This window comes from Eurosta solidaginis, chromosome 4 (assembly GCF_040869045.1).
Source record: "Eurosta solidaginis isolate ZX-2024a chromosome 4, ASM4086904v1, whole genome shotgun sequence".
NCBI lineage: Eukaryota > Metazoa > Arthropoda > Insecta > Diptera > Tephritidae > Eurosta > Eurosta solidaginis.
Genome location: NC_090322.1, coordinates 89903327 through 89930147, shown reverse-complemented (window position 1 = coordinate 89930147; position 26821 = coordinate 89903327). Strand labels below are relative to the sequence as shown.

Below are 26821 nucleotides of genomic sequence, written 5' to 3'. Positions count from 1 at the left end.
AGGTGCACCCAAGAAGTGAACCCCAGAACTGCGGTAAATGCGGGTTAGAAATACGTCGATTAGAGGCATCATCACTGGATGAATGTTTCACAAAATATACTTCCGTTAAAAAAGAAAAGTTTAAAGCATTTATAGACACCGGTTGTCAGTGCAACACGGTGCGTAAATCAGTCATTGAGTCACTCAGTGCAGAACGGGAAGAATGTCAAATAATGTGGCGGTGCCCATGTTATTCGAGAAAAGTGTTCATTGACTATTAAGGTAGATGGAATATCGTTTGATGCAACGTTTTACATAGTTGATGATATTATGCTTCAAACAGATTTCCTAATCGGCCAGGATATTATAACTAATTCGTCGGTGAAATTAGAGGTATGTGACGGGAAATCAAAATTCGTTAACAAACGGGTCGTGACGCAAAGCGTACCTAAACATATCGACATTCCTCAGCTAGCCTATGCTTCAGAAGATAAAAGCCAACACGGACAAATTGCAAATGTACTTAAAAGTTTCGAAGACGTGTTCGCGGAAGGTTTAAACGGGATCGATAAAACTAGTCTGGTCGAAATGCACATCGATATAATCGGTAATAAAGTCATCTCACAACCACCGTATCGCGTACCAGCACCAAAAAGGGCTGTAGTTACTCAAATGATCAACGAACTTAAAAAAACCGACATAATTACTAAATCAAGCTCCGAATTCGCGAGTCCTCTCGTCTTGGTCAAGAAAAAAGACGGCGGCGATCGGTTATACGTACACTATCGACATTTAAACCAACTAGTTCGGAATGAGAACTTTCCTGTGCCTAACATCGAAGAGCGCCTACACGAAGCGAAGCAGTACAGGTATTTCTCGGTGTGGACATGAATAGCGGGTACTATCAGATACCCATCGCACCCAGTAGCCGAAAGTATACAGCGTTCATAACTCCGGACGGCTTATACGAATTCAAGGGAAAGCCTTTTGGCCTCACCAATGCACCCATTGTATTCCAGCGATTAATGACGAAGGTGCAAGAAAAGACCCAGCCGGGCGATATGCTGGTGTACATGGACGACATCTTGGTCGGTAGCAATTCGCCAGAGGAAATGGTTTCGAAACTACGACGTGTGCTAACAGCATTACGCGATTCGGGTTTTACGCTGAATGCTAAGAAATGTAGTTTTATGCGAAAGACGATAACGTTTCTGGGACACGAAATAACTCCGGCAGGCATCACTCCGGGTGCGGTAAAAACGCAAGCCACATCAGAATTTGCAACACCAAAGGACGTAGGCGACGTACGTCGTATCCTTGGTCTTAGCGGTTATTTTCGAAAGATCGTTCCAGGTTACGCTGTAATCTCAGAACCTCTAAGAAAACTTCTTCGGAAAGGAACGAAGTTCGTGTGGCTGCCCGAACAGAGTCACGCTTTTGAACAGCTCAAGGATAAGTTAGTCTCGCAGTCTCTACTAGTCGCATACAACGTTAACGCAGAGCATGAAATACACGCAGATGCAAGCGCCATCGGCTTGGCTGGCGTTCTGCTGCAGCGAGATGGTGACGATCTAAAGCCCATAGCATATTTCAGTAGAGCAACGTCCCAAACTGAAAAGCAGTTTCACAGTTTCGAACTAGAGACTTTAGCGGCCGTAGAGTCACTTGAGCGCTTCAAGTATTATATATACGGCAAGAGAGTGACGGTGAGAACCGATTGCAGCGCCATACGTACAGCAATGCAAAAGAGAGAGTCAGTACCACGTATCGCACGATGGTGGCTCAAAATACAGGATTATGATATCGAAATTCAACACAGAGCGGGCAGGAGGATGGAGCACGTCGACGCTTTAAGCCGTGCCCCAGTAGAGGAAGCGTCCAACGCAGAAACAGCTCATCTACGCATATCTAAGGTGGCCATCGACGATTCCGATTGGCTATTTAGCATGCAGATGCAAAACGCCAAATTACGTCAAATCGTAAACGAAATTTGCTATAAGAACAAAACCACAGATGGTGACTACGTTCTTAAAAGTGGTAGATTGTTTCGCAACGTCAAACAACAAAACCTTATGGGTTGTCCCCAAAACATTGCGACATCGAGTAACGCAAGACGCTCATGATCGCGCCGGACATATGGGTGTTGATAAAACAGTTCAACGACTAACAGAACATCTTTGGTTCCCTCGAATGCGCAATTTTCTGAAAAGCTACATAAAAACTTGTGTCGATTGTGCGTAGTATAAGCGAAAGGAGGGTAAGGAAGAATCATGTTATAATTACGAAGACATTGACCCGATACCTTTCAAGACGGTGCATATTGATCACTTAGGCCCGTTTCCTAAAAGCGCGAAACGTAACAAACATCTCTTAGTCATCGTCGATTCGTTCACCAAGTTTACATTTCTACGACCAGTTAAAAGCACAGCAACTAAAAGTGTTATTGAAGCGTTGAACGACATGTGTAGCTTCACGGGAATGCCTGAGAAGTTCGTCACCGACCGCGGAACGGCATTCACCTCTGGAGATTTCCGGAACTATTGTGCCGAAAACCACGTCGAACATATACTCACAGCTGTCCGTACGCCTAGGGCAAACGGCCACGCTGAACGCACCAACCGTACCATACTTTCTATGCTACTTCCATCAACGTCAAATGATAAGCGATGGGACGACAATATCCGCAACGTCCAGTGGTGTATCAACACTATGAAGAACGCAACGACCGGATGTACCCCATACGAGTTACTTTACGGGTTTCATCCTCGAGATATACTCAAGAACAAAATCATTTCGAGCATACACGATCAACAGTGGCTTAACGACGAAGAGCTAACGAACTTGCGTACTACCGCGGCAAATCGAGTTAACGACAAACGAGCATTAGCAAAGCTACGCTACGACGCTAAACGTTCAAAACCCAAACAATTCAGTGAAGGTGACCTGGTGCTCGCGGAGAACGAACCCCCTAGCACTGGTTGCTCTCGAAAGCTCGAACCGCGATACAAGGGTCCGTTTATCATTACTAAAAAGCTCGAAAAATATCGATACGTCGTCGATTGTTGTCGCAAACATTACGCATCTGTCTACTCGGTGGACAAGCTTAAACCCTGGTGCATGTTACCTGTCAAAGATGATATCGACGACGGTTTAGAATGCAACTATGATGAAGGTGACGAGGTTGCCCCATAAACAGGATGGCCGACTGTAACACCCTGCTTTCCAATTTATAAGCAACCTTGTGTTCGAATCTATGTAGCAGTGAAGGTAGTATTCGTTAAGACGCGATTAAGAGGGGCCACTCGTATTCATACGTTTAAATATTAAATCAGTCTTGTTATTTAAATTAACTGTTCAGTGTAACTAAAGTCAATAAATATCTATTTTTGTTTGTAATACTAAAATCAAGAAGCAATAGTCGAATCTTTGCTTTCACATGTCATACAAACACATTCCAAGGTTACCCTAGGTTTATTTTCTTACATGGTGATTTTCCCTTATTTTGTCTCCAAAGCTCTCAGCTGGGTATGTAATGTTCGGTTACACCCGAACTTAGCCTTCATTACTTGTTCATTTTGGTCTTAATGGATCGGCCAGTTTGGTTGTAAATTTAAACAACAGTGTTTTCCTGCTGACAATCAGTTTATGTTCGTAGTTGACGCCTGCTACCAAATCCAGATAGTTCGATAAACTATATGCCATAGCAAGGTCGTCTGTAAAGCGTTAATCTTTCCTAAAAACGTCAAAGCAAAAATGAACTTAAAATAAATCAAGAACAATATTAGACCCTTAGGGTACTCCTAAGGTAATTGTAACATAATTACTTAAACAACTTCCAACATTTGTTTTCTGCATTCTTCCTGTTAAATTTTATCTCAAAAATTTAACATAATTTATCTAACACTAGCAGACCTGGCAGACGTTGTTCTGCCCTAAATTTGGTCCATCTTACATTTTAATAAGCTTTTTCCGTCTAACTCTGCTCTCGCCCCTCTACACTTTTTCCTAATCTTTGTATTCACTCCTCCCTCCATCTCTCTGAAGTTGGCAAGACAACTTTTACGTGGAAAAAAATTACCTATTGGGAAAATTGCCGTGAATTTGCCGTAATTTATCCGTGAAACAAAACAATTTGCCGTGGCCATATTTTAGAAAATACAGGGTGGCACGCCAACTTCACGTGAAGTTAGCGTGCCACCCTCAGAAAACCACCTTATAGACCAGCTAGGAAAATAATTCTTGCCCACGAATTTGCCGTAAATTTGCCGTAGATAAGTGGCATATTTTATAAATTCGAAAAAAAAATTCATATTTTTTTATGGTGCATCGCCACTTTCACGTGAAGTTAACGTACCACCCTCAGAAAACCACCTTAGAGGCCAACTAGGAAAATAATTCTTGCACTCGAATTTGCCGTAAATTTGCCGTTGATAAGTGGCATATTTTATAAATTCGAAAAAAAAATTAGAAATTTTTTTTATGGTGCACCGCCAATTTCACGTGAAGATAGTGTGCCACCCTCAGAAAACCACCTTAGTGGTCAGCTAGGAAAATAATTCTTGCACACGAATATGCCTTAAATTTGCCTTAGATAAGTGGCATATTTTATAAATTCGAAAAAAAAAAATTTCAAATTTTTTTTATGGTGCACCGCCAACTTCACGTGAAGTTAGCGTGACACCCTCAGAAAACCACCTTAGAGGCCAGCTAGGAAAATAATTCTTGCACACGAATATGCCGTAAATTTGCCGTAGACAAGTGGCATATTTTATAAATTCTAAAAAAAAAATCATAAATTTGTATGGTGCTCCGCCACTTCCACGTGAAGTTAGCGTACCACCCTCAGAAAACCACCTTAGAGGCCAACTAGGAAAATAATTCTTGCACATGAATTTGCCGTAGATAAGTGGCATATTTTATAAATTCGAAAAAAAAAATTCATATTTTTTTATGGTGCACCGCCACCTTCACGTGAAGTTCGCGTGCCACCCTCAGAAAACCACCTTAGAGGCCAGCTAGGAAAATAATTCTTGCACACGAATTTGCCGTCAATTTGCCGTAGATAAGGGGCATATTTTATAAATTCGAAAAAAAAAATTTCAATTTTTTTTTATGGTGCCCCGCCAACTTCACGTGAAGTTAGCGTGCCACCCTCAGAAAACCACCTTAGAGGCCAGCTAGGAAAATAATTCTTGCTCACGAATATGCCGTAAATTTGCCGTAGATAAGTGGCATATCTTATAATTTCGAAAAAAAAAATTTAAATTTTTTTATGGTGCACCGCCAACTTCACGTGAAGTTAGCGTGCCACCCTCAGAAAACCACCATAGTGGCCAGCTAGGAAAATAATTCTTGCACATGAATTTGCCGTAAATTTGCCGTAGATAAGTGGCATATTTTATAAATTCGAAAAAAAATTCATATTTTTTTATGGTGCACCGCCACCTTCACGTGAAGTTCGCGTGCCACCCTCAGAAAACCACCTTAGAGGCCAGCTAGGAAAATAATTCTTGCACACGAATTTGCCGTAAATTTGCCGTAGATAAGTGGCATATTTTATAAATTCGAAAAAAAAAATTCAAATTTTTTTATGGTGCACCGCCAACTTCACGTGAAGTTAGCGTGCCACCCTCAGAAAACCACCTTAGAGGCCAGCTAGGAAAATAATTCTTGCACACGAATATGCCGTAGATAAGTGGCATATTTTATAAATTCGAAAAAAAAAATCATATTTTTTTATGGTGCACCGCCACCTTCACGTGAAGTTCGCGTGCCACCCTCAAAAACCACCTTAGAGGCCAGCTAGGAAAATAATTCTTGCACACGAATTTGCCGTAGATAAGTGGCATATTTTATAAATTCGAAAAAAAAATTCAAATTTTTTTTATGGTGCACCGCCAACTTCACGTGAAGTTAGCCTGCCACCCTCAGAAAACCACCAGCTAGGAAAATAATTCTTGCACACGAATATGCCGTATTATAAAATATGCCACTTATCTACGGCAAATTCGTGTGCAAGAATTATTTTTCTAGCTGGCCTCTAAGGTGGTTATCTGAGGGTGGCACGCTAACTTCACGTGAAGTTGGCGTGCCACCCTGTATTTTCTAAAACATGGCCGCGGCAAATTTTTTTGTTTCACGGTTAATTCACGGCAAATTTACGGCAAATTAACATGGAAGAATTATTTTCCTAACTGGTGTCTAAGGTGGTTTTCGAAAAGTGGCACGCGGACTTCACGTGAAGTTGGCGGTTCAACATAAAAGAAATTTTGAAATTTTTTTTTTCGAAGTTATAAAATATGCCACTTATCTACGGCAAATTTACGGCAAATTCGTGTGCAAGAATTATTTTTCTAGCTGGCCTCTAAGGTGGTTTTCTCATTTTCACTCACTATTAAACCAACAAAGTGTGTTTTTGGTTCTCCTGTTATCAATTTTTTAAGTTATAAAATTTCAGAAAATGGTATTAAACCATCAACTGAAAGAATAGAAACAATTACAAATTTTGAGAAACCTAACTCTATTAATAAACTTCAGAAATTCATTGGAATGGTTAATTATTACCATCGCTATATTCCAATGATTGCAGAAGATCTTATTCCTTTAAATTTTAACTATAGCAAATAAAAATAAGAGTAAAACTCTTAACTGGACTAATGAATCAATTAAAGCATTTAATAAAGTGAGAAATCTTTTTGCTCAAAATACATTATTAAATCATTTTGATGGGCATTCAAAATTATCTTTATCTGTTGATGCTTCAAATGTTGCAATTGGAGGAGTTTTACAACAATTAAAAAATAATATTTTGGAACCTTTGGCTTTTTTTTCTAAGAAGCTGAGTCCTGCAGAATGTAAATATTCAACTCTTGATAGGGAACTTTTAGGAATATATAGAGCTATTAAACATTTTAAACATTTTTTAGAAGGTCAAGTATTTACAGTATATACAGATCATAAGCCATTGACACATGTGTTAAATTCAAAAACTGGAAGATCTCCCAGACAAACGCGACATCTAGAATATATAGCAGAATTCACGAATGATATACAACATATATCTGGAAAGAATAATATTGTAGCGGATGCATTATCAAGGTTTCCAGAAATAGATTCACTTTCAGCAAAAGATATTTATTTTTATACTTTGTTTGTTGAACAACAAACTGATGAGACTCTTAAAACTCAAGTATCTTCTCCACTATCGAAGAATAATTTAAAACAAATTTTAATTCCAATCCATAATTTTAAAATTTGGTGTGATATTTCGGGTTCAATACCACGTCCTTATGTTCCGAGTTCCATGAGAGAAATAATTTTTTCAAAATTACACTCTTTGTCACATCCAGGGGTTCGTGCGACCAGGCGTTTAATTCAATCAAATTATTTTTGGCCTAATATGCGGAAGGATATAAATGAATTGGTATCAAATTGTATTTCTTGTCAACAATCGAAAATTTCAATTCAAGATATACTAAGCCTCCTATACAGAAAATTGATATACCCAATAACCGATTTGAACATATCCATTTAGATTTGGTTGGACCACTTCCACCATCTGATGGTTATAGATATATTCTGACGATTATTGATAGACATTCAAGATGGCCAGAGGCTTATCCTCTTAGAAATATAACTGCACATACGGTGGTAAAAGCATTCGTGCAAAATTATATTTCTAGATTTGGTGTTCCTCTTAAAATTACTGTTGATCAAGGTGCACAATTTTCATCTGAATTATTCAATGAACTCACTCAAATTCTTGGTTCACATAAAATTCAAACGTCTGCTTATCATCCACAAGCTAATGGCATGATAGAACGATTCCATCGTCAACTCAAAACTTCAATTATAGCTTCAGGAGATTCATAGAATCATAGGGTTACGTACTGCAGTGAAAGAGGATTTAAAATCGTCCCCTGCTGAGTTAGTTTATGGACAAACTATTCGAGTTCCTGGAGAATTAGTCGTTTCTAGAAATGATGAAAATTCCGTACATAATACTATTAAAAAATTAAGAGATCATTTTTCAAGAGTTAGAACAAAAATTTTACATCATAATAAAGATGTGAGTTATGTTCCAAAATCTCTTGAAGAATGTGAATATGTTTTTGTAAAAGTTAATCAGACTTCAGGACTTAATCCGCCTTATGAAGGACCTTATAAAGTCGTATCGAAACATAAAAATACCTTTAGAATTCAGAAAGCTAATGTTATTACAGCTGTGTCAATAAATCATTTAAAACCTGCTCATATATCATCTAATTTTTCAACTGAACCTGCACAAACAATAAAAAAGGTTACTTTTAATATTAATTAGTTGTGTTGCTTTTGTGTAAAGAATATACTTAATACTTATTTACATATATGTTTCACTGGAGGGGGAGTAAATGTAGTGGTACTTGTTTATTGTACAACTTAGATATGTTATACGAAAAATTAAATTTATTAGTTATATTTTCTTTTGATTTCAATGAATGTTAAAAATTTTAATATATCAATTTTCTATCAATTTTAAAACATCAATTTTCTTTAATTTATTTTCAATAAATAATATTATTATTACTGAAATAAATTTATATTAATTGGTTATACTAAGAGCATAACAAATGTAGTGGTACTTGTTTATTGTACAACTTAGATATGTTATACGAAAAATTAAATTTATTAGTTATATTTTCTTTTGATTTCAAAGAATGTTAAAAATTTTCATATATAAATTTTCTATCAATTTTAAAACATCAATTTCCTTTAATTTATTTTCAATAAATAATATTATTATTACTGCAATAAATTTATATTAATTGGTTATACTAAGAGCACAACATATGGAAAAGAAAATATAACTAATAAATTAAATTTTTCGTATAACATATCTAAGTTGTACAATAAACAAGTACCACTACACCTGGGTCCACGTTTTGGCCCATATCTCGAGACCCTAGTCACCCAGGGATATGAAAATTACCCTCTACTAAAGCACTCATCAACATTTGATACCCATAATGTAAAAACACACCCTATTGTTACCCTGATCCACGTTTTTGCCTATATCTCGAGACCCCAGGTACCAATAGGTATGAAAACTACCCTGTACACTCATTAACAGCTTTCATTTGATATCCATATTGTATAAACACATTCTAGGGGTGACCGGGTCCACGTTTTGGCCTATATCTCGAGACCACAGTCACCAATAGGTATGAAAACTACCCTGCACTAAAGCACTCATCAACAGCTTTCATTTGATATCCATATTGTATAAACACATTCTAGGGATGCCCGGGTCCACGTTTTGGGCTATATCTCGAGACCCTAGTCACCAATAGATATGAAGACTACCCTGTACTAAAGCACTCATCAACAGCTTTCATTTGATATCCATATTGTATAAACACATTCTAGGGGTGCCCGGGTCCACGTTTTGGCCATATCTCGAGACCCTAGTCACCAATAGGTATAAAGACTACCCTGTACTACAGCACTCATCAACAGCTTTCATTTGATATCCATATTGTATAAACACATTCTAGGGGTGCCCGGATCCACGTTTTGGTCTATATCTCGAGACCCTAGTCACCAATAGGTATGAAAACTACCCTGTAATAAAGCACTCATCAACAGCTTTCATTTGATATCCATATTGTATAAACACGTTCTAGGGGTGCCCGGGTCTACGTTTTGGCCTATATCTCGAGACCATAGTCACCAATAGGTATGAAGACTACCCTGTACTAAAGCACTCATCAACAGCTTTCGTTTGATATCCATATTGTACAAACACATTCTAGGGGTGCCCGTGTCCACGTTTTGGCCTATATCTCGAGACCCTAGTCACCAATAGGTATGAAAACTACCCTGTACTAAAGCACTCATCAACAGCTTTCATTTGATATCCATATTGTATAAACACATTCTAGGGGTGCCCTGGTCCACGTTTTGGCCTATATCTCGAGACCCTAGTCACCCAGGGGTACGAAAAACACCCAGTATCAAAGCACTCATAAACAGCTTCCATTTGATACCCATATTGTACACACACATCCCAGGATTACCCAGATCCACGTTTTGATCTCAAGACCCTAGCCAGAACGGTATAAAAAGTATCCTGTAGCCCTTCCCTGGTTCTAAGCTACGTCTCCACCAATTTTCAGCCAAGTCGCTTCATTCGTTCTTGAGTTATGCGTAGTGTAACTAACACCACTTTCTTTTATATACATATATAGATGATTTGGTGATCAATCCAGCACAGTTCCCTTTTTTGTATATCTCGCTATGTTACTCTAAATCCGTGCTGCATCGAGGAGAAAAAGTTTATGTTATTAAGGAATGAAGGAGTTCTACATTTAACAAGCTTTTCAAAAGTTTCAGAAATGCAAAAATTAAAAAATTTTTTCGGTAGTTGGTATATGATTTTTGGCACCCTTTTTAAATAATGTGCCTACAGATGACACCAACCATGTTTTCAATCTCTTCTTGAACCAACTCTAGTTGAAAGTGCAAGTTTCCTTGGACTTCCGGTAGAGGATATCCATGAGAATTTGTGAGTGTTCGCACCTATTAAATGTGGCGAAGCACTGACTTTTTAAAAACATCGGTATGAAAATATAGATGCTGTAATGAGCTATGTTGTAGCTCTAACGGGTTGTAAAATAATGACCCATGAGCGCCGTGTTATTACTTAAGAAAGAAAATAATCGTTTTATATTTGCAGGAATTTGCGACAGGAACATTGTGTTGGTAGTGAAACATCTTACAAAAGCCATATAAACCGCTGCATTAATCCTCAAGAAATGGAAGCCCTACAAGCAGTACTCGAAGTGATACGATGTGTGGCTAATTATGATGAATTATCACGTATAGCAATTTGTGAAAACCCGAACTGGGCAGCATTGCAAATCCTTCTAGGTAAGATTTCTATGTTTTATTTTAAATAAAGGGTGTGTCCGAGCCGCCAAATAATTGCAGCAGGATTGCTAAAGTTCTACTTAATTGATGAAGTGTTGCTGATACTCAAGCTTGTTATGTGCTGCAGTAGCGCAGTGTAAATTTTTATGTTTGTTGCGGTTGGTATGCTAGTGATGATCAAAAACTTTAGACATTTCATTCAATGAACGCGTGACAATACCACAGCTGCTACCGAAAAAAGGTATGCTCTGTCATACAAAGTAACACTGCTCCTACATCTGCAGCTCGGACACACCCATACACTGAAGGGATAAGCATAAATTTTGCTTGCTGTAAACAGCTTGAAATACATTTAGCCAATTCAAAGGTCATCTATTGTCGTATGTGCTATTATAATTAAGTTTTGAATTGGAAACCATGGAAACAACTTAAAACTTAAGGCTATGCGACGAATACGACTCTCTTGTGAACTGCACCATTCTGCTTTTTGAAAAAACTAACTTTGAAGTAAAATAAATAACTTCATTATTTACAGCGCAGCCATCGCCATTATTTCAATAACTGACGCTATCCCTGACAGGTCGCGCCAGCTGAACTGACGCCATTCGGGAGCACCAAGGGATATGAAATCTCCCAATATCAATGCCAACCACTAACTCAAGAGAATGACGGGTACGGAACAAGGCCTGGAGACCGGGCTGCGACGAAACAATACCGGATATCACGATATAGTCGGAGAGCCTATCTGGAGCCGTACATGAGTGGAAAGTGATTGAAGACTTCACTGGCAACGATCACCATTATATTTCTTTCTATTTCTGGGTCACAAGAAGTGCCTAGGGTGGTCACAATTAGAAGCACCCGCAGATGGAACGTGGTAAATCTTAACACTGACGCCCTAATTGCCGACATCGACACATACCCGCTAAACAATCTCGTCTCATAGAATGTTGAAGAGCGTGTTAAAGCTACTATACTTGGCGTCAAACAGACATGCAGCAAATATATGCCATGCAAGCTACTGTCGAAGGAGAGTTATACAAGAAATAGAAAGAACTGAAGAACGCTATACTTACCAGCAAAAAGCGGAAATGGAGCTTGGAGACGCTGTCAACTGGGACCCATGGGACATGGGATACAAAATAATACTAGAATATGTAGATACAGCTGAAATGGATAAAATATAGCATTTTCAGGTCAAATGAAACTTTTTTCATTTTAAATGAAACTTTTTTCATTTCAAATGAAACTTTTTTCAAGTCAAACGAAACCATACTACTGAGGTAATTGTCAATATATTTATATCGTACTTTATAACGCTAGGTATTTATCAAATTTTTCTTTAAGACAATTATTTCTAATTAGCCACATTGAAGGCAAAATTTTTGCATAAATTTTCTTTGTGAATTTAAGCTGCAGCTAAGGTCGGCTTAGTTTATCCTTGCCTTTTGATCGTTTCAATTTTTAGTAGATAAAGTAGCAGGGTTATACGCTAGGCAACTTATATACTACAGTTTAACCACCCACTTAAAATAAGCACCTATATTTTTTACTTGTATCTACTCTTATATAGCACATTCTTCTTCTACATATACTTCGTTAATAACGTAGGAATAAAGCAACGTAAAGAACAAATAGAAGGAACCAAAGAGCATGATGTGAGCGTATTTCCTATTCACTGTCTGACACCAACTAACACATTGGTTGAATCCTCTGTATTATGCTTCTCTCTTTGACCAACGTCTTACCAAACAACATAGAACGATAGCAAGGTTTTGAGAGAAACATTACTTTTACCAACTATATAGTAGAGCATGTGGACTGTGGAGAGATCTTTTTTAACTATGCTGAAAAACATAACGGTAAAAAGTGATCTTTTCTACTCTATGGCGTAGTTACATTGCACTTCACTCGTTTGGGCCTTTGAAAACATATATATTGGTTTTTATTCCATTATTTTTCATTGTATATTGTGTATTTAAATGTAGGTAATAAGGGTTTTTTTCATGACCTACTAAAAAATTTTCTTATGTATACCCAGTCCGACCAAAAAACGTCCGTGAAAAACGTTGGTATACATGAAAATTATACAATTAATTTCAAATTTTATAGTCTTCATAGTGTTTAATGTGACAAAGTGCACCACAAATCGATGGTACCGATTTTCTATGTAATTAGTGGTGTAAGTTTTGTAAATTGTATTTAGTTTTCATATCATAAGGTGGAATAAACTTTGTTTTTATTCGCACTACAACGAAAAAGATTAGAATAGTTTAAAGGAAACTTAATCTCCGAAAATTTTTTTAGTAGGTCATGAAAAAACCCTTAAAAATCAAAGTCAAAAAAAGTAAAAAAAAAAAAAATGAAATTTCGCAGGCTCGAAAATTATTTGTTCGGGTATGCGTAGTGAAACTTTTTTTCCTGACCCCAAATCCCATCGAAAAATAGATGGCGCGATATCGGTTAATAAATCGACCCATTCTAATATATATATTCTAAGTATTACATTTAAATACAATATACGATGAAAAATAATGGAATAAAAACAAGTATATATATTTTCAAAGGCCCAAACGAGTGAAGTGCAATGTAACTACGCCATAGAGTAGAAAAGATCACTTTTTACCGTTATGTTTTTCAGCATAGTTAAAAAGGATCTCTCCACAGTCCACATGCTCTACTATATAGTTGGTAAAAGTAATGTTTCTCTCAATACCTTGCTATCGTTTTATGTTGTTTGGTAAGACGTTGGTCAAAGAGAAAAGCATAATACAGAGGATTCAACCAATGTGTTAGTTGGTGTCAGACAGTGAATAGGAAATACGCTCACATCATGCTCTTTTGTTCCTTCTATTTGTTCTTTACGTTGCCTTATTCCTACGTTATTAACGAAGTATATTTAGAAGAAGAATGTGCTTTATATATAAGAGGAGTAGATACAAGTAAAAAATATAGGTGCTTGTTTTAAGTGGGCGGTTAAACTGTAGTATATAAGTTGCCTAGCATATAACCCTGCTACTTTATCTATTAAAAATTGAAACGATCAAAAGGCAAGGCTAAACTAAGCCGACCTTAGGTGCAGCTTAAATTCACAAAGAAAATTTAAGCAAAAATTTTGCCTTCAGTGTGGCTAATTAGAAATAGTTGTCTTAAAGAAAAATTTGATAAATACTTAGCGTTATAAAGTACGATATAAATATATTGACAATTACCTCAGTAGTGTGGTTTCATTTGACTTGAAAAAAGTTTCATTTGAAATGAAAAAAGTTTCATTTAAAATGAAAAAAGTTTCATTTAAAATGAAAAAAGGTTCATTTGAAATGAAAAAAGTTTCATTTGACTTGAAAAAAGTTTCATTTGACCTGAAAATGCTATAGTAAACCATTTTTCCCTCTCCACGAAATAAGGGAAAATAGTGATTTCCATATAAGCCCACTTGAAGAACTTCCGCCATATACACGACCAGAGTCAAAACTTGCTGCAAGAAGCTTGAAAAATAATAAGGCCCAAGTCCAGATGGCATTCCAGCAGAAGCCATTAAGAAAATCGGGAAAATGTGCCCATGTTGGATATGTATATTACCATGCGGGGTTCCAGGGGGGTCCCCCCCCCCTCCCCTGTATTAACTGTAATGAAATATATAATACTAATCTACATAGTAGTTTCGTATCACAAAACGGATTTTTACTAATTTTTAATTTTTATTGCTCTTTTACGTTATTATTATAGATATTTAAAAAAATGTTCCCCCCCTAGAACGTAAAAGCAGGTGTTGCAGGCGCGAACTTTAGTGGAAAGCAGCGGAGCTTCACAAGAATCTAATAGGACTCTTTCACCGCACCACTCACTTTAACACAATTTTTAACATAATTTAAGCACACAAAATACACTGATTGGAGTTTTAGAGAGTAAAAATTAAAAGTTATGAACAGATTAGCTGAATAAAAAATGTACAAATAATTGTTAAATAATAAATACAGGCAGTGGTAGTTTAACACATTCTGCTGTGGTGAGTGGTGAATATGACCTACTAAAGTTTTGTGAAGATTGCTTCACACTATTTTTCGCGCATGCAACATCTCTACTTTAAAATTGTCTCTGACGCTTTCAATAGTGCGAGATGGAAAGACATGTTGGCCGCTTTAGAGCAGCGGCTACCTACAGCGCGTCATCAGAAGCAACCTCAGCGATCACACCCTTATATGCCAAGCCTCAGAAGGCCACATGCGGAACAGCGCAGGGATCAATTCTTGGTCCTGACTTGTGGAACGCCAATTACCATGAAATATTCAATCTTGAAGCGCCTGATGGCTCTTAGTTGAATACCAGACGACATTGCTGGAGTCATTACAGCCGAAACATAGAAGAGGCAAAACATTATCCTTAATATACACATGATACGCACAAAGGACTGGCTACACTCGCGTGGACTTCAGTTGGCAGCAGCTCAAGTCCAGAACAATAATTTTTATGATAATTATTGTTTTTTTTTATAATTTTTCTATAATTGAAAATTTTTTTTATAATTTTGGAATGGAAGATAGAAAATTTTTCAGACAACTTACCAAAGCTGCGCAGATAGATCCATTTCGAAGGTTGCTAAACCCATTGTGGATAAGTACAAGTGTGTTGACTTCTTTCTGACAGGCACTCGCTTAAGTTAGCATAACGCGAAAATCTGGGTTGCCATTGTTGTTTCGGTTAAAAAGAGTAAATTAGGGTTCTGTGCAGTGTCGTAAAAGATTGAAACAGGGTTTATGTAGTCACAAAAGTGTTGCTCTTGTTACACAGCATTTTAGTTTTATATCATGGCGAAAATTGTTCAGTTCAGAGTTATTGATTTTCATTAAAAATTTAATTTATTACATGAGGTTACTTTTCTAAGTGTAAAAAGTATAGACAACATGCCTTTATAAGGGAGTTAAGAGTTTTGTGTATTTGGTGTTGGAAACGTTGCTATAGAAAATGAAAGCTATCGATCGTGAACAACTTTTTCTCGTTTAAAATTTTTTCTTTGCATATTTTGTTTTATTTTGACAGTTGGTCATTTGCTATTCAAAATTGAAAAAATTAACTACGGTTTTTGAGGTTGCGTATTTTCCATGACGTAGCAAATGCATAGCCGTATAATTTTTTGGCGTTTTGTGTAAAAATACTACACCAGTTTGCAAATGCAATGATGCTAGGCCATTTGCACAAAATCCTTAACTCCCTTACAGTCTTTCAAATTATTGTGAAAAACTTTTTAAACAAGGTAAAATATTTTCTAGGATTTCTGAATTTCTGAACCCAAGTTCATTATATTTGTGTAATACAAGAATCTGGTAACAACATTTTTAAATGAAAAAAAAAAAAACAACAATGTCACACGTGTGGCGCTTTATATTTTGTTAAGTTTCTCTAGACTTTTTTGAGCCTAAATTTTGCTTTCCATATGTTTCCGCATTGTTTATTATTAATTAATGCAACTCAGCTTAAAGTACTCTTACGTACCAAAAATGCAACTCTAGACCTGAGATTTGCGTCAGGTGAGCGAGGCTGTTTGTAATTTTGACATTTATCGCTTAGTTGGCACACTTGGTAATGTACACAATTGCTAAGCCTTCATCATCAGTATTCTGTATCAGTTAGCTACACATTGGTGGTGGGTTTGACTGATTAATTGCTACTTCTATTCGTCTTTACCAACCATATATTACCAGCGTTGCACCATTTATTGCAAATCACTGATAGTGTTTTTTTTTTGTTCACTGTCAATGTCTTTTTGACATTTCCATGTGCTCTTGGTTTTTATTAACGATTGTTTTTCTTTTATCGGCCATTGATAAAGGACTCAAGGTTCGATTCGAGCTCAAGGCGAGAACAATACTAGTATTATAATTATTGTTATTTTTTTATTTTTTCTATAATTGAAAAATAATTTTTCATTATATAGCCAACGAAAAAACCTTTAGAAACACTGGGCCAGTGGACTGGTACAAATTTCAAAAAGGTGTATCAGGAAGACTCGGGCAGCTTAAAGAGATTACCACCGTAGAAGAACTGGAAGAGTGCAACGACTTCTTATCATCTTCTTAGAGGGCAGGTAAAAGAGATTTTTAAGTTGACAGAAGTTGCTTAAAGCGAGGAGTACTAGGACGTATATAGAGATCTTATTCATGAAAAATTTCTGTGCTGGCATAGATTGCTCCAGCGAAACGGCGAGACTGAGGAAAGTCCTATAGAAGGGAAATGCGGTCCAGAAACTAATGGAATTACTATAGAATTGCCTACCATAAATCTTTGAGGGATGCATAAAACTGAACCACGTCCCGCACAATTGGAGAACGGCTAGGGTGGTCTTCATATCGAAAGCCAAGTCATCTGCACAGGCCTATTAGTTTGACATCTTTTCTGCCCAAAACCCTAGAGAGATAATAGATGTGTATATAAAATCAAATATGAATTAGGAATTATTCTCCTCAGCACAACATGCTTACACCAAAGACAAGTCAGTAGCACTTCGGGATGTATATGCTGAAGTTGGGCTAACCGCCAACGCGGAAAAAACCGATAAAGTATTATTGACTAGGAAATGTAAGGTCCCTATTTGGACAAAGCCTAAGCTACAAGAAAATTTAGCACAAAATATCTAGAAGTCATCATAGACATTAAGTTGTTATGGAAACTCCATGTGGAAGAGAGAGCGAAGAAAGACTCCACGGTACTGCATGCATACAAGACGGGGCTAGAATGCACGAGGGCCTATCACCCAAACTCTCTCATTGGGTACTTACGGTTGTCAAAGCCATTTTATACTATGGAGTCGTTGTTTGGTGGATAGCCCCACAAAAAGAGTACGCATACCAAAAACTAAAGGGGATATGCAGAGTATCAACAATTAGCATAACGGGTGTAGTGGTTGAAACCACTTTTATTAAATCAAATGTATTGGTTGAAACCGCGGCCACCGTGGTGTGATGGTAGCGTGCTCCGCCTATCACACCGTATGCCCTGGGTTCAACTCCCGGGCAAAGCAACATCAAAATTTTAGAAATAAGGTTTTTCAATTAGAAGAAAATTTTTCTAAGCGGGGTCGCCCCTCGGCAGTGTCTGGCAAGCGCTCCGAGTGTATTTCTGCCATGAAAAGCTCTCAGTGAAAACTCATCTGCCTTGCAGATGCCGTTCGGAGTCGGCATAAAACATGTAGGTCCCGTCCGGCCAATTTGTAGGGAAAAATCAAGAGGAGCACGACGCAAATTGGAAGAGAAGCTCGGCTTTAGATCTCTTCGGAGGTTATCGCGCCTTACATTTATTTTTTTTTTTTTTATTTATTGGTTGAAACCAGTATTATATTTTATAAAAACTTTTTATTAAGAAACGCCTAAATGTAGATTTTATATTTGATAAATATTTTTAACAGAATGAAAATTTTTGATATTTGAAAAATCAAAATAATGAAAATAAAATGATTGAACATAAACTATTGAATTCACAAAGTATATAAAGTTAACAAGTAAAATGTATAATATAATAGAAACCCTACATTACTCCCCCTTCCAGAGAATTAACATTAAATAAATTAAATGTGTCTTTCTTTTTTGTTCCATTGTTATTGTGATAAGTGTTAGAGTTGTTAGGTAACGTTTCAATAATTGCTGGTTTTAGTCTGTCAATTGGATTAGTTTTGATTGCATTATCAATTTAAATTTTAAAATAGTTCTTGTTTTTTTCAAGTACTTTGTATGGACCTTCATACCGTTGTTGTAAAGGACGCTTATTAATTAAACGAACAAAAAACAAATTTACATGTTTCGGAACGTAAATACCAACATTAGAGTTGTGCTGATTTAAACTCGAATGAACATTTCTAAATTTTTCACGTAATTTACTCAAAATTTCATTTTACGATGAATTTTCAGATGTAGGAACAATAAGTTCACCGGGCAATCGTAAATTTTGTCCAAGAACCATTTCACCCGGTGTAGCTGAAATGTCTTCTTTAAATGTTGATCGCAAGCCTAACGGTATTAGAGGTAGCTCACCATACTAATCTCTGGTTCCATTTGTCGCCATTAAAGAAGATTTCAATTGTCTTTGAAATCGCTCTACAATGCCATTCGCTTGAGGATGATAAGTTGACGTTGTAATTTGATGACTGCCTAATAAGTTTGTTAATTCTGGAAACAATTTTGAAGTAAATTGAGCACCCTGATCAGTAGTTATTTCTAGAGGTACACCAAACCGAGGTATATATTCACGAAAAATTTATTTGCAATTGCTTCTGCAGAAATTTCCCTTAATCCGTATGCTTCTGGGAACCTATCGATAATAGTCAAAATTTAGCGATGTCCCTTTGACATAGGTAAAAGTCTTACAATATCTAAATCAATATGTTCGAATCTTTTGTTCGGTATTGAAATTTTACTAACTGGTGACTTCGTATGTCGATAAACTTTAGATTTTTCACAACTAATACATTCTATGGAACATCTATTAATCCCTTTATTCATGTTTGGCCAAAAATATTTTTTAATAATTAGACGGCGAGTAGCTTTAGTACCCGGATGCACTATCTCATGTAACTTATCAAATACTGTTTTGCGTAAGTTGTTTGGAACGAACGGTCTAGGACAATCCGGATTATTCACACCATATATTGAAATTTAAAATTAATTTTAAATTTTGAAATGATTGTTCAGGTAAAATATTGTTTAGTTCATCATCTTGTTGCTGTTCCTTTACTAGAATTTTAAAATTAAGTTCTGAATTTTGAATTGCTTCTATTTCAAATGCCCTAGATAAAGTATCAGCTACCACATTTGCTTGTCCAGTAATATGCTGAATATCACTTGTAAATTGTGCAATAAATTCAAGATGTCTGGTTTGTCGTGCACTTCGTTTAGTTTTTGAATTGACAGCGAAAATTAAGGGCTTATGATCAGTACACACAGTGAATTGTCGTCCTTCTAATAGGTATCGAAAATGTTTAATATTAAGATAAATTGCTAATTTCATTATTATCATTATTTCATTTCAGCTGGAGAAAGTTTCTTCGAATAGAATGCGAGAGGCTCAGACTTATTGTTAAAATTTTGTTGTAGAACACCACCGACTGCCGTATTGGACACATCTGCAGTTAAAGTCAATTTTGCATCTTTGCTAAAATGATTTAACCAGACCTTAGATGCAAATTTATCTTTAATGCATTCAAACGCTTTAATAGATTTATCATCCCAAACTAGAATTTTGTCTCGGTTTTTACTTGATTAATTAATTAAATCATATGTAACTCCAGTAAATTCTGCTAATTGTGAAATATATCTATGGTAATAATTAACCATACCAATAAACTTTTGTGTTTGTTTAATGGATTTTGGTATTTCAAAATCTCGAATACTTTTATTCTATTTTCAGATGGACGTATTCCTAATTCAGAAATACTATTCCCAAGAAAATCTGTTCTAGTAACACCAAACATTCAAACCATATTCAGACAAACGGCCAAAAAGTATACGGAGATCTTTAAAATGCTGCTCTTCACTCTCACTTGCAACTAAAAGATCACCAATGTACGTGAAAAAAAAAATCTAATTCACCTACAACTTCATTGATGAATCTTGGAAAAAATTGTGCTGAGTTCCTCAAGTCGAAAGGCATTCGAATAAACTCAAACATGCCAAAAGGAGTAGTTTTATAAATATCTTCTTCTGCCATTGGTATTTGGTAATACGCTCTAACAAGATCTAACTTTGGAAATATCTTTTTATTTCTTAGATTCATATTAAAATCCTGAATATGTGGTAAAGGATAGCGATCAGGAACAGTAACAGTATTAAGTCTTCTAAATTCACCACAGGGACGCCAATCATTACTCTCTTTTTTTGGTCCAAATGAAGAGGTGATGCTACAGAGGAATTTGGTGGTCTACAAATTCCAGTTTTTACAAGAAAATCAAATTCAGTTTTAGCTACCTTAAATTTGATTGGGTCTAGACGTCTGGGCTTTGAGAAAGGAAGATTGCCTTCTGTAACAAGTCTATGAACTGTGGTATGTTTAACTGGTTTCGAATAATTTGGTTCTGCTATAAGGAAGGAAATTCTTCCAAAATTTTTTTGTATTGATCTTCTACCGAAAAAATTTTTGGAAGAGAGACATTACAATAGTCGTGTTAACTGATTAATTTGTTAATGGATCTACTAAATATTTGTTTTTAATATCAAATGAGAAGTCCATATTTGCATATAAAATCTGCACCTATATATCTTCTTCTGCCATTGGTATTTGGTAATACGCTCTAACAAGATCTAACTTTGGAAATATCTTTTTATTTCTTAGATTCATATTAAAATCCTGAATATGTGGTAAAGGATAGCGATCAGGAACAGTAACAGTATTAAGTCTTCTAAATTCACCACAGGGACGCCAATCATTACTCTCTTTTTTTGGTCCAAATGAAGAGGTGATGCTACAGAGGAATTTGGTGGTCTACAAATTCCAGTTTTTACAAGAAAATCAAATTCAGTTTTAGCTACCTTAAATTTGATTGGGTCTAGACGTCTGGGCTTTGAGAAAGGAAGATTGCCTTCTGTAACAAGTCTATGAACTGTGGTATGTTTAACTGGTTTCGAATAATTTGGTTCTGCTATAAGGAAGGAAATTCTTCCAAAATTTTTTTGTATTGATCTTCTACCGAAAAAATTTTTGGAAGAGAGACATTACAATAGTCGTGTTAACTGATTAATTTGTTAATGGATCTACTAAATATTTGTTTTTAATATCAAATGAGAAGTCCATATTTGCATATAAAATCTGCACCTATAATCGGTTGCGCCATATCTGCGATAAAAAACACAAAAGGAAATTCTCGCCTTAAACCTAAATTAACTTTTACAAGTTTTGTAAAAATCGTTGAACCCTTAGCTGCTCTTAAGATAATTTCTGATGATTTTTTTGTACACAAGAATCTTGAAACTGGAAGCACTGAAATTTCTGCCCCACTATCAACCAAAAACTTTAATTTGTTTTCTTTGTCAAATATAAATAAGCGACGAGTTGATACTTCTGAGATTCCGTTATTTGACGCTGCCATAACGGAACATTTTAGTTTTTTGGATTACTATTTTTCACAAACGCACACGGTTCTTCACATCTCCTAGCTTTATTTCCGAATTTGTGATGATATCTACATCACCAGTTGGGATTATCACGAGATTTCGAACTATATCTAACAGGACTTCTAAAACTACTTCTACTTGTTGAACGTGATCTTGATTAATTCTGACTAATTTCTTTCTTAATTTCACTTAATTCCAAAGATCATTTTTGAAAATTTTCACAAATTAAAGATGTTGTCTTAACCAAATTAGTAATAATAGAATTTTCTCCTTTTGAATTTTGAGAACTGTTTATCAAAGCAATTTCATTTTTCCCGATAACTTTCCAAACGTTATCAGCTAATTAAGTTAAATCATTTATGTCATTGGAATTCGAACTTGTTAAAATTACATTCCAGTTTTTGGGTAATTTTCGCATCCAAAGTTTCTTTAAAATTTCTTGGCTGAAATTAGAACCAGAAAGTAGAACCAACGATCGGTAAAATTCCGAAGCTTTACGATCACCCATTTCAGAATCGGACGTGTTGTGTTATATAACTTCGCATTCTCTCTTTAAGGAATGTCTTTCAATCAAAAAATTTTTTTAATGCAGAATATTTGTTTATTTCTGGTGGATTTTGAATAAAATCTAAAATGGTCATTATGACTTCCTGAGGTAATGCAGTAATAATATACTCGTATTTAGTTGTTTCTTGAGTAATTTTTTTAGTATTAAACTGCATTTCAGCATGTATTAACCATGCGTCAGGAAAAGTTGTCCAAAACTGAGGAATTTTCACTGAAGTGGAAAAAAATTCGTTATTGTTTTGATTCTCATATGTATTTATTATGTCATTTTGTGAAGAAGCACCTTCTAAATCAATAAGTGAATCGTTAACCTGATGTGTTGGTGTAGATATGTTTCTGTCGTGGTGTGCGAAGCATAATTAAAATATAATATCAAAATTTTTAAAATGACGTTTAAAACTCAACGTTATTAAATGTAAAATATTTTTCTAAACCTCAAGAAGAAAGAATTTACAATAATAATAATATTTTGTTGCGAATTTACTGTAATTCCTCTTATTTGCAACCTTCTGCTAACGTTCGAATCACTAAACTGTTGAATAAATAACTTCACTTTTCAATAATGCAAAATGGCCTTTATTAAAGTACTTCACAATAACACTTCTATTGCTCGCCAGATAGCGTCTTAAATCAAACTGAATCTCGTGCCTCTACTGTTGCTGCCTTTTATACTGTCTGGTTTCCTCGTTGCATATTTCTAGTCTTTTCTATTCTAGAATTTACTAGTTAGTTATCAGCTATGAAATTACCAGCTATAACTACGATTATAGCTTCTCATATGCGCGTGTATATGCGAGTCATACTTGTACAAATTATTGCCTTCTTTTGTGAGCATCTCAGATAAGATATATGCATGTGTTTGTGCGTCTCTTCTCCGCTGCTCGTATGGACATATGGGTAGACATAATGATTGATTTAATGATGTACATACAAGTCACTGCTTAGCATCGGCTTAGAGATGATAGTACCCCTTAGTGTTGCTAGTATTCGTCACAATATATATGGGGAAATCCGCCAAACTTTGGTTTTTTTGGAGAAAAACATTTTTTTTTGAAACATGGTATCACGCAAATATCCTTTTGTTAGGAACATTGAGTGGTAAATTGGACCTATATTGCATCGCCGTTTCTCGTCTTACTTAATGCCTCAAAAAGATATAGTCAAAAGATCGAACAAACTATATATAAATTGAGATCGCAATGTTAAATATACATTTATTTCAACACTTCTGTACCGATTATATCGAAATTTTAACAAAATATGGAGATATATGCAGCTGTTAGCTATGTAAAATTTTTTTGATACACGAGATATCGGTAAAAATATAAAACCGATTAACCGCCAAATATTTTTTACTGCAAAGTTTGCAACACATTTATTTTAACACCTTTCTACCGATTCTTTTGAAACTTTAAAAGCATATAGATATGTGAACGAAGTATATTTAGGTAACAAAGTTTTAATACCCGAGATCCGGTTTTGGAGATATTGATAAAAATATAAACCCGGAAAACCTTAAATTTTTTTACTTATTTAAACACTTCTTAACTGATTGTATTGAAATTTTATCAGGATGTACATATGTATGTGGGGTATATTTAGGTAAAATTTTGTTGATACCCGAAACCCGGTTTTAGAGATATATATCTTGGAATATTCACACAAGGAAAGCTATTGATGTTTGTACATGGGCAAATATACGAAATTTTCGCCAAAAATTGGCAATCGTCAAAAAGTGTAGAAAAAATTTTTTTTTAATATGTACCAAATTTGTGTTTTTTTCATTTACTTTTAAATAAAACCTGGTTTAAAAAAAAACATGTCTACCTTTTTTGACGATTGCCAATTTTTGTCGGAAATTTCGTATATTTGCCCCATGTACAAACATCAATAACTTTCCTTGCGTGAATATTCCAAGATGAGGCAATTGATGGTATTGTAACGAATATTAGCAGCACTAAGAGATTCTATCATCTCTAAGCCGATGCTAAGCATTGATTCAAGTCAGATCAATAATTCAATCATTATGACTACACATATGTACGTATACGCAGGGAGAAACAACGCACAAACACATGCAGATATCTTATCTGAGATATGCAATATAATTGTGGAGGTGTCACTCACAAACATACGCGCATATGATAGCTATACACGACATCTGTAGTTATAATTAGAACAGATAACCAACTAGTAAATTCTAGAAATGGAAGCGCCTAGAAGATGCAACGAGGAAATCAAAGAGTATAAAAGGCAACCACGGTAGAGGCGCTGTAGTTAGTTTTGATTAAGACGCTATCTGGCGAGCAATAGCAGTATTATTTATTGTGAAGTACTTTAATAAAGGCAATTTTTCCATTATTCAATATTGGAGTTATTTATTCAACAGTTTAGTGATTCGAACGTTAGCAGAAGATTGCAAATAAGGGGAATTGCAGTAAATTCGTTAAAATTGGTGTCAGAAGAGGAATTGTTGAATAAATTCCGAAGATTGGGAATACAACTTGGACATGGCAAAGTTCAGTGAATTGAGGATCCAGCAACTGAAAAAGTATTTGGAGAACCGTGGATTGAATACAACCGGCAATAAGATCGAACTTCAAGCACGGCTACGAGAGGTAATGTAGTCGCAAGGAATTGATGTGGGCGATTGATGTGTCAGAAATGTCGACAGAAATAACATCGAAGATTGAAGCACAAGAAACGCGTATGTCAGAAATGTCGACACAGATTACATCCAAGATGGAAACTCAACTGGAAGAACAGAAAACATATATGTCATCACAGATGGAATCACAGGAGACACGTATATCATCTCAACTGGAATCGCAGGAGAACCGTATAACATCGAAGATTGAAGCACAAGAGGCAAGAATATCCGAAATGTCGGCACAAATCTCAGCGCAGATCTCTGCACATCTGGAAGAGCAAGAAGGACGTATTTCTTCGAAGATGGAGGCGCAAGACACAAAAATTTTGCAACTTGAGAACAAAATCGATGCCGAGATTGAAACATTGCGAGGTCATATACAGGAGTTGCAAATAAATCGCTCAGTTGTTTCAGCAAGCAATACGAAGGTAAAAACTCCATCTTTTGACGACTCTGTTCCTTTCCAGGTGTTTAAGATTCAGTTTGAGAACACCGCAGCAGTGAACAACTGGAGTGCTGAAGATAAAGTTGCTGCACTATTCGTGGCATTGAAAGGATCTGCTGCTGAAATCCTACAGACTATTCCCGAGGGGGAGCGGAACAACTACGAAACATTGATGAGTGCTCTAGAGAGGCGATACGGAAGCGAACACAGGAAGCAGATACACCAAATAAAGCTGCAAAACCGTTACCAAAAAGCTAATGAGACTTTGCAAGAGTTTGCTTCGGATGTTGAAAGGTTGGCTCATTTGGCAAATGCGGACGCACCCGTGGAATACACCGAGAGGGTAAAAATCCAGAGTTTTATAAATGGCATACGGAACGTCGAAACGAAGCGAGCCACATACGCAAACCCAAATCCAACATTTGCAGAAACGGTATCACATGCATTGACTCAGAAAACTGCCTCACTATTGAGTAAACCAGCATACAAAGCTCATCGTGTGGAAGTGGAAGGACCAGATTGGGTAGACACAATTTTGGAAGCACTGAAGGGATCACAACAGAAAAATGCCGGAGTTATTAAATGTTTCAAGTGCGGCAACCCAGGACATATTGCACGAAATTGCAGCACCGGTCCCAATAGCTCCAACAATGTGGGTGGCCGTAAACGCAGAGTTGAAGGAGATGAGCAAATCTCCAAGTCCACTCAATCGTTAAACTAAAGCGAGTCAGCCGCAAGGGGCGACAGCTGGCTCCCTCAATTGAATGCCCCATAATCTCTATCTCAGAAATTGGAAGAAGGTCAAACAATCTTACTGTCGGAAGACATGTGGATGGAAAGGAACGTTTACTGACTGTAGATACGGGTGCATCTCATTCCATCATTCGATCGTATTTAGTCGACAAGAAAATAAGACCTTTGCATGGAGCAAGATTGCGTACAGCCACTGGAGAAGACACCACGGTTCTAGGAGAAGTATTATGTGAAGTCGAAATTGGGAACGTCACGGTAGTACACAATTTTATAATGGCAGAGATTGTTGATGAAATCATAATTGGAGTGGACCTCTTAATCTAGATCAAGATTATCAGAGAAAGACGAAGCAACTGCTCCTAAAGTACGCAAACATATTTGACCAGGATGGTTCCAAACCAGGTCGCACCAATATTGTGAAAC

At 36.2% G+C, this 26821-nt stretch overlaps 1 protein-coding gene across 9 annotated transcripts in view; it reads left to right on the top strand.

Annotated features, from left to right (window-relative positions):
- Nup205 (nuclear pore complex protein Nup205) overlaps positions 1 to 26821 on the top strand; it is a 797639-nt gene that overhangs the window by 370249 nt on the left and 400569 nt on the right. For all 9 annotated transcript variants that reach the window (XM_067782251.1, XM_067782250.1, XM_067782256.1 and 6 more), the window contains one exon: positions 10694 to 10887. In XM_067782251.1, the coding sequence (XP_067638352.1) occupies positions 10694 to 10887 (194 nt within the window). The remainder of the gene's footprint in view (positions 1 to 10693; positions 10888 to 26821) is intronic.